The sequence below is a fragment of the Hylaeus anthracinus genome, unplaced genomic scaffold (genome assembly GCF_026225885.1).
Source record: "Hylaeus anthracinus isolate JK02 unplaced genomic scaffold, UHH_iyHylAnth1.0_haploid 0, whole genome shotgun sequence".
NCBI classification, from domain to species: domain Eukaryota; kingdom Metazoa; phylum Arthropoda; class Insecta; order Hymenoptera; family Colletidae; genus Hylaeus; species Hylaeus anthracinus.
The window spans coordinates 25,254,131-25,266,022 of NW_026533254.1; the positions used below are offsets into that span (position 1 = coordinate 25,254,131).

Sequence of the window (11,892 nt, forward strand, 5' to 3'; positions counted from 1 at the left end):
TTTAGGACCATAACGGATGTAGGAGTCTTCACTGCCGTTTCGTCGTGGAAATTGAACCTTGCGACTACGTATTAGGGTGACATCAAGATAAACAGGAAATACGCACGCGAAGACACGCACAGACCAATAGAGATCAACGTTGAGCTCGCGTTCGCGCTGAAATCGATGACCTTCCTCGCCGAGCTCCGTTTTATTGGAAACGCTGTTTCCCTGGGAGACTACGAGTCCGAGATAAATATATGTCACGGCTGGAACAATGGAAGCTCCACGCCTAACGAGATTCATTTTCGTTGTTTTATCATCTCGTTTTGAGACCGCTGTTTGCTCGAGCACCTGGACTTTGGCATCCAGGTGTTGCCGTGTCGTTTGTCGCACAGAACGAGGAAAAGTTTGCGACAGTTAGCTCCAAACTGCTCGTGGAAACCTTGAACGAGTAAGGAATTAATCTGGTTTACTAGAAGCGATACACTTTGTCTCAAAATGATCGATGAACCTCGTCTTAACACTTTATTTACTGAATTTCTCCAAATCTCAATCTCTCAAAATCTAGGCGTCCATCTTGGTTTTACACAGTCGTCTCTAACTAACTTCCAACAGAAAAAAAGCTTGTACTGCCACCCAACAATTAAAAACGAACTTCGTAGAAGTGGAGTCACATTACAAAGTCGCAATACGTTTCAAAGCGTTTAATTGATACAGTACCATGAGAAAATTGACGGAACTTCTAAGTTCCTTTAGTAAATAAAGGGTTAAATCCTCTTTCTATCACCTTTTCATGGATTCAACGTGAATATTTCATTCGTAACGCTAGAATTTTTCCGTTATCGTTCCGATGCAAACGTAATCTTGTTTTTCATCATTATCGTTGTTCCACGGAAACGAGCCAGGCTGATAAACTTTAATCGAATAATCGGATTGGACCGGTGCCCCGCCTTTGGTAACGACCGAGCGAGTCGCTCGACCAGAAAATTCTTCGTAATTGAGAAAAGTAGCATCTAAGGAAGAAAGTAATGCGTATAGCGCGTAATTAAAAACAGATCAGGCTCGAAGTAGCTACTGGAAACTATCGAGTAATTAGAATAATCGAGCAATTATTTTGTTTGGTTGTACCGTATAGTTGGATAGAACAGTCTCGCAGTCTAGAACCGTTGTAGTAAGCCAGACGGATGCGATCAGACCTAAGTAGAATACTCCTTGTCGCTGGCCCGACCAGCTTCGCATTTATTCCGCGCTCACAGTTGTACCGTAAGCCTGATTGCACAACAGATTGCATCTTGCACGACACGCATCGATAAGAATTAAGACGATATTTGCACGTGTCTTTGATGGAACTACACGTTAAATCATTAGACTCGATCTCGTAAGCTTTCGTTCCCACAACCGCGCGCGATATTCTATTTATTCAAAAGTTTCTACCAAGGACCGAATTCAACTCGTCTTTGTGTACAAGTCAAAGCGTTTAATACGCGCCCATATAAATAACGACGCATCGAACGCTCTCCGTCCGCTTATCTACGCGTGTATACACGCGGTGTTTGCTCTACTCTTAAAGCCGCGAGTGTTTACACGTGTATACACGGAACGACTACACTCTGTCTCCGCAAAACGAAGCTTCCCAACAATGCTTTTTCCACTGGTCGCAGATGTAATTTCCGCCGCGGAAATTGCACTTTGTCCATTCTCTCGTGTTCCTTTCGAAGCGGATTTTCAATTCGATTTAACGTCCAGGGGAGAATTTTATACGAAGCTTCGACGCGCATCATCGCTCCTCAGCTTCTCGTTTAACGTTGTTAATGATTTTATGGTAATGGTACAGTTCAGTCTTTCGGAGCATTCGTTGCGCTTCTAAGTGTTCTTAGTATACTTGGTACTGGCATAGCATTATTAATCTTGTTGTATTTGTTGTACTTTTTTTGAGAAATCATATTATACTTAGTGGTAGTCTAGTATTATTGATCCTATCGGATTCGTATTCCTAAGAATACCATTGTTAAGACTATCACAAGGGAACGTGCCATGTTTTAAAAATCATCTTATACTTGGTACTTGGCTAGCATTATAAACTCTATCGTATTTGTATTCCTGAAAATAGTATTGGTATGAGACTCTTAAAGAAACATGACTTTTTTGAGAAATCATATTGTATTTGTACTAGCCTAGTACTATTTATTACTTTTGTCGTGTTTGTATTCCTGAGAGTCTCATAAGGAAACATAACTTATTTTAAAATCATATTATACTTGGCTAGCATTATAAATTCTATCGTATTTGTATTCCTAAGAATAGTATTGTTATGAGTCTCTTAAAGAAACATGACTTTTTTGAGAAATCATATTATACTTGGTACTAGGCTAGCATTATAAATTCCATCGTATTTGTATTCCTAAGAATAGTATTGATTATATGTAGTAATATATAGGATTATATTATATATTATACTTGGTGCTAATCTAGTACTATCAATCCTATTGTATTCGTATTCCTAAGAATAGTATCGGTAAGAGCCTCATAAGGGAACGTGACTTTTTTGAGAAATCATATTACACTGTCGCGAGCATATCGAGCCGTCGCATTAGCCGGCAACGAAGTCCTACAAAGTAGGTCTTGTTGCGTATGTGGCCTTGCTTGGAGCTTCGCCTTAGTAAGAGCTTACGATAGCAATACGCACCGATAACTCATTGCCAAAGAACCAAGTCTACCTCCAAGAGACTTCACACCTTCAACGACGAAATTTCCTCTTCTGTGTTTCATTGCATGCCATTGAACAGAAAATTAGCGATAACAGAAATGTATTAGCAGGATCTACACCCCCAAAACTATATATATATATATATCTATTTTACAGTACAGCATATGTGCATAGATCCATGATGGTCCTCATGAGCCCAAATCTGCAGGCTTCTGTGGTCCATTACGACTCCATCACGAAGAAGAAATGGTACCTTCTGTACTTTCCAGACGTAGAACCCCCAGATTTTCAAAATTCCTTCGATAAAAAAAAGTCTTAAAGTTGTACAAAATATTAGGAACAAAGTGGCGCCTGTATAATTCGATAAACGTATAGTAGATGTTTAAGTGCGCAGTGGTTGAATTTCGCTGAGAAATCGGCGCGAACTTTCCAGACAATCCAATTCTGCAGGGTAGGAGCGACAAGGGGGCCATGCCATCCCTCGACGAACGTCACTGGTGCTTCCGTCTTGGCCGGCAGCTTGCGGGAACCACCAGTCGGGTCTCGTATCTCGCCGGCGGTGCACACCACCCTCAACCCTTGGTGAAAAGTATCCCTTTCCTCGACTGATCGACCAGTTCGCGATGGATGGCCAACGCGCGCTCCTCTGACGCCCACCGCAGTTGGACAGTGATTGCTTTGTGAATACTTTGTGATTACCTCGGTAATAACCGCTCGCTCGACGGCTGAGAATCCCGGTGGTTGTGTAAGGAAACGAAATAATAATTTCAAGGGAAGCTCGCTCGCGTGGACGAAGATTCAAACCAGCTGATATATTCAGAAGAATTTTATTTTTATTTTTTCCTTTTATTTTCAAAAGATCTTTATTTTTCATTTTTATATACACTGGAATCATTGCTTTTCAATCGAAACGAATTCACCTGTGTATAATTCAATATACAGTCAGTCTCATGAACATGAAAAGATGTTTATAAAGAAGTTTGTCTAAATTGAATAACAGATTCGACGTTTTCAAATTAATGTTTCGTTATAGACGTGTACATAAACTTAACACTTGTGAATGTAATGAAAGATTTATTTGGAAACATTGAACCTACCCGTTTAGTTTAGACAAGTTCCTTCGATAAATTCAGAATATATCCGGTAGGAATATTTGTGGGACTGACTGTAATTGCATTGTCAGACTCCTATTATCGATACAGTAATGTCTCGTTAAGCGCACAAGCTCGGGACCGACCTTGTGCGACTAACGTGGACATCGTATGTTCTTTGATGTTTGCCGACGAGCTTCAAACGTAAAGAAGGACAGCGAATAAAGAAGAGGACGATGAAACTTTTTTTATCATCAACTTTTTTTGTTGTCAAACCTTTACCATCATATTCCTGACACTTTTCTGATTAAAATGAGACCAAACACGATATAATTCGGATGATATTTACCATGCATCTATTTTTAGTTAGTGTTCTACGATATACAGGGTGTCACAAAAATGTTGGAGGTTTTTGAAAGGGTTGAGGCTTCGAGGCTGGGGCTTCTTTAAAGAAAAAGTTTGTGTCAAATCACTGCCCTGAACCACCCCTTTCAAAGACCTCCAACATTTTTGGGACACCCTGTACAATACATAATAAATCATTACAAGTAAACATGTCGCGAGTTACGTTGTGTTTGGACTCATTTTAATCAGTAAAATGTCAGGAATACGATGGTAAAAGATGGCTGAATTCTGTGCACTTATCGTAGACAAATTTGTGCGCTTAACGAGACATTACTGTACCCATTAACACGGATTACACAACCCTTGGTTCTCAGCGAGCTGGTGGAGTGTATCTCGCGTTTAAACTCACGGTACCGAGGTGTGCGGTAGCAGAGTCGTCCTGGCGCGATGAGATCGAGGACTTTCGACTGAGCCAGGGTAGAAACTATTGGCAAAGCCATGGTGGACAAACTGCACGAGTACGAGGGCTTCGCAGGCAGGGTCCACGATGTCCGTGACAAGATCAAGGAGAGGTGGGAGGTCTGGAAGGAGTGGAAACAAGGGATACCCACGGACCAGGGTATCGAAGGCTTCTTGAATCATCTTCGAGGTCCTCCGAAGTTGGAGAGGACGTTGGACGATTACGCTCATGTCTACAGGTACTGGTGTCGCTCGCCCTCTTGGCGCTGACAATCTCAACTCTTTGCACTCGAGATGCTTTCTTAGCATTCTATTTCTACGAATGTTAAGCTTAATAACCTTTACCCAATCATTTTATCGATGCTTCGAGTTCCGAAGAAATTAAAAACCTGCATTATTAGTAGAGTCACCTCTCGATTGCAAAGGGTCAAGACAGGAATTGGAATCGTCATCAGGAACCGAATCCATTTTCAGGAAGAAGACACGAGGAGAACTGGTCCGTGTGTCCGCAGCGGTGATGGGAATAGAGTTCTCATATGCGGCCGAGACAGCATTCGTTTCACCTACCCTCTTAAAGATAGGGGTGGATCATCAGCACATGACGCTCGTTTGGGCGCTGAGTCCTCTCATTGGGTTCTTCGTCACGCCCATTCTGGGAAGCTTGAGCGACAGGTGCAGGCTGAAGTACGGAAGGAGGAGACCCTTCATCATGCTACTGGCGATCGGGGTGTTAATAGGTGAGGGAAGGACCTGACGGTTTTTCTCTGTATGTATTTACTTACAGTCAGTCTCAAATATGATGGTGGTCCTTGAAAGTTCGGAGGATTTGAAACAACTTTTTCCTTTGCGAAAATATCGTCCGAGGCTTCGTTAAAGAGATATTAATAGAAAACCCCGTTGCGGGTGGAGCAGCCCCGGTGCGTAGGCTACCCGCTAGGCGGCCGCGCTCTGATGAGTCGGGGTTTCTGTTGATATCTCCTTAACGAAGCCTCGGACAACATTTTCGCTGAGGAAAAAGTTGTTTCAAATCAGCCCCCCAACAACTTTTTCCTTAGCGAAAATGTCGTCCGAGGCTTCGTTAAAGAGATATTAATAGAAAACCCCGCTGCGGGTGGAGCAGCCACGGTGCATTTAAATTAGACAGATTTCTTTAGCAAATACAGAGGGTATTTATGGGATTGACTGTATTTTTAATATAATACTTACGGCGCAGGGTTGATATTGGTCCCAAATGGAGAAGACATGGGTTACGCTTTCGGCGACACGCCCTCCCATGGGGCCAACTATACAGTTCCACTTGGTCATCGAACCACGGCCAAACAAGGGAAGGAGGAGTCGGTGAAGCCACCATCCCACTCTTGGGGGATCTTCTTCACGATTTTGGGCACGGTTCTTCTTGACTTCGACGCTGACGCTTGTCAGAGCCCAGCTAGGGCTTACTTACTCGACGTCACTACACCTGGCAAGTAAATGAACTTACGTCTTGATCAAGAAACTATCGACTATAACAGAACTCCTTGCAAAGGGACGGAAAGAAAAAATAGCAATAGAACAAAATAGCAGGAGACCAAAGATAAGGTTACAGGTTAGGTTTAAGGATTTTGTAGCATGTAGCATTAGTAGGTTAAGGATTATTTATTAAGGATAATTTTAGGATTAGTATTTTAAGGCACGATTAGCATTTTAGTATGTAAGGCACCAGTGTGATGGAATGAGAGAGGGCGAAAATGGTTAGAAGATAACAAAGTCCATTTCTTGGTTAGAAAGCTGGAATAAATATTCAGGGTATCCCAAAAATTTTAGAGGTCCTTGAAAGGGCTGGTGATTTGAAACAATGTTTTCCTTAGCGAAAATGTTGTCCGAGGCTTCGTTAAGGAGATATTAACAGAAAACCCCCCGACCAATCAGAGCGCGAGTACGCCGATGGAGCGTCCGCAGTGGCGTAGGCTCCGCGCTCTGATTGGTCGGGGTTTTCTGTTAATATCTCCTTAACGAAGCCTCGGACAATATTTTCGCTAAGGAAAAAGTTGTTTCAAATCACCTCCCGAACCACCAACATTTTTGGGACATCCTGTATATCTATCTAATACAACTCTAATACTCCTCGAGTTTTCCAGAGAAGACAAACAGATCATTAAACGTAGCAGTAAAGGTTGCGCCCTCCATCGTTCGATCCTCCCGGCAAACAAAGATTTGCGCTCCAATTTGTTCATGTTCTTACATTTCACTTAATTCTAATCGGATCAGTGCCAGCCGACGGGATCCTCGTGGAGAAATAATATCAGGACACTCGTTGTATTCGCAGAGGACCACGCCAAGGGTCTGAGCACGTTCACTATAATGGCGGGCTTAGGAGGCTTTATGGGATACGGATTGGGCGGCATTAACTGGGACGCCACGGCGATAGGAGTCATGCTGGGCGGACATCTCCACGCGACGTTCACTTTAATTACCATCATCTTCATCATCTGCGTGTTTTGCACCATCACCAGCTTCAAGGAGATACCTCTGGAGCTGCTGGAGAGAGACGAGTACCAGCAGTTGCACGAGCAAATGGTTGGTTGTTAATATTCGCGGTTCACACGAAGCGTAATTCTTATAGAGACAATTGTATACAATTTATATATATTGGGCTGTCTGGAAAGTCCATGCCGATTTTTAGTAGGCGGTACAGGTCTGAATATGTCGGAATGGTTGAAAACAAATATCATGTGTACATTCCTTAAAAGGTGCAAAGGTTGTGGAACAAAATGGTACATATATAATTCAATAAATATCCATCAATATTCAAATATGCCTTTGAATTTTTCTTTAAAATAGGCATGAACTTTCCGGACAACCCAATAGCATTTAAGAAGTGTATACACAAATTTGAAAATGGTCATTTGACGTGGTAGATTTTGTGTATTAACACTTTACCGACCGATAGCCTATTACTCGGCATTTGGTCTCCGACGTTTACCGACCGATAGTCTATTAATCAGCATTCTATCGCCAATGCTTACCGACTGATAACCTATTACTCGGCATTTGGTCTCCGACGCTTACCGACCGATAGTCTATTAATCAGCATTCTATCGCCAATGCTTACCGACTGATAACCTATTACTCGGCATTTGGTCTCCGACGTTTACCGACCGATAGTCTATTAATCAGCATTCTATCGCCAATGCTTACCGACTGATAGCCTATTACTCGGCATTTGGTCTCCGACGCTTACCGACCGATAGTCTATTAATCACCTTTCTATCGCCAATGCTTACCGACCGATAGTCTATTACTCGGCATTTTGTCTCCGACGCTTACCGACCGAGAGCTTATTAACGTTACGAAGTATCATCGTTTCCAACTTCGTTTTAGTTAGCCAACGAGGGCAAGGAGGACGAGCAGAAGGAGCACGATAAAATAACAACGGATGAGTCCGTGTCTTATGGGACCCTGGACAACGAACAAGATGTCGCCACGAAGAAGGACGTGAGTGATCATTGAAAAACTACAGTTATCCATTTTGTAGAGTACTTGTAACGTTAACCGTTCCCTAGGAATTCGTCCTGAAGCCCCTTCCAGTGAAGGAACCCGAGAGAAGACCCGGCCAAGTGCCCATGATACCGGATGTCACAGCTCGCGAGAACTATGGCGACAAGCCCGGCCTCGAGGAGAGCGGCGAGAATTCTAAGGTTACTTTGCAGGAATATCTTCTTTCCATCGTGTACATGCCTCACAGCCTGCGCATGGTGTGCCTGACGAACCTCTTCTGCTGGATGGCTCACGTCTGCTACTCACTGTACTTCACGGATTTCGTCGGGGAGGCCGTTTATGGCGGCAATCCGCAGGCGAGAAACCCTTTCCGTGTTACTATGTATCCACCAGTCCCTGGCCACCGTATTAGAACCACTATTTCAAGCATTTCCCGCGTTTTCCGTAAAATTAAAAGGCTTGTCGAAATTGTACTGATATAATTTAGTCGCTACTAATGTAATACACTACTACTGTACATAATATTGTATTTCCACTCTTTGCTTCAATGGCAGCTTGTACCGTTTCCGGCTTCGCATACATTGTTTGATCATATGCTTTATACAGCAAGGACTGGATAAATGCAAGAAAATCGAGACCCAGTTTATTGCATTTATGCAGTAGAGGTTTCTATTCTGTGTTCACATTTGGCTCGAGTCGAAAAGGACAGAGAGTGAAAGAGGAAGAGGTCCTACGGAAAAAAGCAATCGGTTAGGATCATATTACACTGCTCGCTCGCCGAGTGTCAAGGGGGACCCCCTAGTAGCGGTGATAGCCATCACCACCACCATCTTGCATTTATCCAGTCTTTACTGTATCTCCATCATTTTCCCAGATATCTGTAATTTTTGTTTTCGATTGTGACAATGTGGTGCTTGGAGATTCATAAAGGCTCCAATTTGATTATTACCGCGATAGTAACAAATCAATTGTTATGTACAGGGTGTTCAAAAAACACCATTCAATATTTATATGGCGTATAGGGCACACTGTACCGAGTAAAAAAGCTTTAGTAAACATAGGTCCATAGGTCAAAAATTTCTGAGATATAAACATTTTTGTTTGCTAGTATCATGATTGACTTACTTGCTTCCATCGAATGCGATGTTTATGTCAGTGTTTATAAATTGCGTTCTGAATGTTCCCATTCAACTGCCGACAATTTCGTCAATTTCATTTTTCTCAATCTCGTGTACAGAAATGAGCAGTGAACACGTGGAAAATCTTCTACAAATATCGAAAACCCAGTAGTAAGCCAATCACGATACTAGCAAACAAAAATGTTTATATCTCAGAAACGGTTGACCTTTGGACCTATGTTTACTAAAGCTTTTTTACTCGGTACAGTGTGCCCTATACGCCATATAAATATTGAATGCTTTTTTGAACACCCTGTATATGTACATCATCATCAACGTATTCAGTAATAATTTGAACGACACGAGACAATTTTCCATACACGACGTACCGTTAGGCCACCTGAATAGGCGTAAAAAGTGAAATTTTCGTACGTTGTCCTAATTCGATAGCCAGGGACTGTATATTTAACAATAGAACCCTTTTCTCAAAATCTTTTCACCGCAGGCTCCGGACGGCAGCAAAGAACGAGAATTATACGAAAGCGGCGTCCGTTTTGGCTGTTGGGGAATGTCCATGTACTCGCTTTCGTGTTCGTGTTACTCGCTGGTCATCGAGAAGCTGATAGAACGCTACAAGTAATCTGCCATATCGTTTTCGAGTTTCTATCGTGTTCATCGAGCTTCATGAAACGTTTTTCGTTTTGACAGAGCTCGAAGGGTTTACATTTGCGGCCTGCTGTTCTACAGCACCGGTATGATGATGATGGCGCTAACCAAACATCCCGTGGGAGTGATCATATTCTCCTGGACTGCGGGAGTCATGTACTCGACGTTATTCACTATGCCGTACTTGCTGGTTGCACATTATCACGCTTCGTCAACGGTGAGTAATATTTTCTATTGTCTCCTTCCTCGCGAATCGCTCCTCGAGATTAAAAAGTACCCTATACTTCTGCTAATAAATAATATAAATTATTCTTAATTATCTTCAGTATTTCAATAAAAGCTTCTCTATAAAAGCTCGTTAGAAAACGAGCTTGGCTACGTCCTCCCGTTAGTAGCTCTGTATGAAATGAGACAGAGTTCCCAAGGGAGCACTCGACTCGCTCGCATCGTGTCTCACTCGTTCTAATAATTATCGTCGTCGGGGACGATCGTTTCGTCGGCGACAATGGTCGACGTAACTTTCGAGACGAATCGCAAGGCTTTTACGAACAATTAAACGAAACGCGAGCTGTAACGGTATACTGCTTGGTACGGTTCAGGAATGTCTGAAGCGATTCTCTTGATCCGACTAAATGCAAATAACACGCGTTCTTGCACTCGATAGAAAAATATTTCTTTCGCGAATCGAACATTTGTAATATTTGCATTTTAAATAGAAAAAGATGTTTCCAATATAATTTAGTATAGCAACGCGCGTGCGTGCGTGCGTGCGTGCGTGCGTGTGTGTGTGTGTGAAATGTGCGTGTATTAAATTAGTTGACTTTATAGTTCGAGGTGACAGCCGAGGGAGAAGCCATTCAAAGCGAAGGAGTGCGCGGCCTTGGGACCGACGTTGCCATCGTTTCCTCCATGGTCTTCCTGGCTCAATTCTTGCTGTCGTGTTGTTTAGGCACGATCGTTAGTCACGCAGGAACCACCACGGCGGTGGTGTGCGTGGCGAGCACCCTAGCAGCTTGCGGAGCCATTTCTGCGACGCAGGTCATGTATCTGGATCTCTGAACTCGATTCGGATAAGAGAGACACACAGCTCAACGGTAATCTTGTTTGTTCTTCCCCTCGACGTCGATGTATAGTTGGTGGAAGAAACGCGACGTGATATTTCAGGTTATGTCGAGAAATAAGTTTGTTAACCCATTGTCTACCAATGTTCTATTTAGAAACACCATACAGAGAAAACATATGATAATACTTTCTTGATAGTATTTAAATTTCGATTTCGTTTTACAATGTTCACGCAAACAAATTGAATTACTTTATAATTTCAATCAGTCTTTTGGTTTATAACCAGTCTACGAATTTAACTTAATATCGTATTTTATGACTCATTCGTGAAAACAAGTGCTTATTCGTGTAATAAGAATACCGTGTTAACGATGCACAAATAATGGCGCCATGTATTTATAACACGCCGTGAAGTTGCAAACTTTGTGTCGTCAAAGGAAACTTGTAAATAAATGTACCTTGTATAAACGCAATAGAATCCATAGATAGTACGCAGACGCGTATGTATATTTTAGTATAAAACAGATCAATTGTTCCACTGCCTGTTGCAAACCGAAATGGCGGCTGCGACATCCCTGAAGATCAGTCGACTTAAGTCCAGGATGTACCTCCTAACGTATTCGTCCGCAACAAGACCCTATCAAATTTTTCATGAGATCTATAATTAAATGGCGATCGAATGGTTGCGATTCTCGTACTTTTACTATCTCGTATTCTCCGTTCTTACAAAACACAGGATACGAGAAAAATATTCCCGCTCGAATATCGTAAGAGTGGTCAGACAATACCCCCATGCACGTCCACTCATTTTCAGGTGTACCGTTCCACAGGAATTTACAATGGTCAGCTAATCCACACGCCATCGATCTGATGTACCTGGGTCTGTTGGCGACCTTACGCATAATCTAAAATCAAAAAGAATATAAAAATTAAAGAGAGAGTGTACGAAAAGCTCTGGAGGTTATAAGGGACGCGACACTAGCGC

At 42.4% G+C, this 11,892-nt stretch overlaps 2 protein-coding genes and 1 long non-coding RNA gene across 9 annotated transcripts in view; 2 read left to right on the plus strand and 1 right to left on the minus strand.

Moving 5' to 3' along the window:
- LOC128894822 (uncharacterized) overlaps positions 1-61 on the plus strand; it is a 2,163-nt gene extending 2,102 nt beyond the window's left edge. The window contains exon 4 of the long non-coding RNA XR_008461635.1: positions 6-61. This is a non-coding gene — a long non-coding RNA (uncharacterized LOC128894822). The remainder of the gene's footprint in view (positions 1-5) is intronic.
- Positions 62-3,165: 3,104 nt separating this feature from the next.
- On the plus strand, positions 3,166-11,398 carry LOC128896330 (proton-associated sugar transporter A). Of its 7 annotated transcripts, none has more exons than XM_054159631.1 (10): positions 3,166-3,434; positions 4,431-4,823; positions 5,059-5,321; positions 5,798-6,046; positions 6,890-7,140; positions 7,945-8,058; positions 8,127-8,417; positions 9,685-9,815; positions 9,888-10,062; positions 10,674-11,398. In XM_054159631.1, exons 2-10 carry the CDS (start codon positions 4,624-4,626, stop codon positions 10,902-10,904), a joined length of 1,905 nt encoding a protein of 634 aa, XP_054015606.1. In that variant the 5' UTR covers positions 3,166-3,434; positions 4,431-4,623; the 3' UTR covers positions 10,905-11,398. The 7 variants fall into 7 exon arrangements, with proteins under 7 accessions (XP_054015606.1, XP_054015604.1, XP_054015608.1 ...); XM_054159629.1 differs by having other exon boundaries at positions 4,500-4,823; XM_054159633.1 differs by having other exon boundaries at positions 4,558-4,823.
- LOC128894530 (uncharacterized) overlaps positions 11,023-11,892 on the minus strand; it is a 1,896-nt gene continuing 1,026 nt past the window's right edge. Inside the window, exons 5-6 of the mRNA XM_054156318.1 lie at positions 11,606-11,812; positions 11,023-11,544 (exon numbers count right to left, since the gene is read on the minus strand). Coding sequence (XP_054012293.1) covers positions 11,434-11,544; positions 11,606-11,812 — 318 coding nt within the window. The 3' untranslated portion in view covers positions 11,023-11,433. The remainder of the gene's footprint in view (positions 11,545-11,605; positions 11,813-11,892) is intronic.

What these genes read in the sequence shown, in the direction of transcription:
- LOC128896330 (XM_054159631.1), top strand. Translation starts at nt 4,624, where the DNA reads ATGGTGGACAAACTGCACGAGTACGAGGGCTTCGCAGGCAGGGTCCAC. An exon ending in ATGTCGCCACGAAGAAGGAC is followed by an intron (nt 8,059 to 8,126) that starts GTGAGTGATCAT and finishes ACCGTTCCCTAG; the next exon opens with GAATTCGTCCTGAAGCCCCT. An exon ending in TTTATGGCGGCAATCCGCAG is followed by an intron (nt 8,418 to 9,684) that starts GCGAGAAACCCT and finishes TTTTCACCGCAG; the next exon opens with GCTCCGGACGGCAGCAAAGA.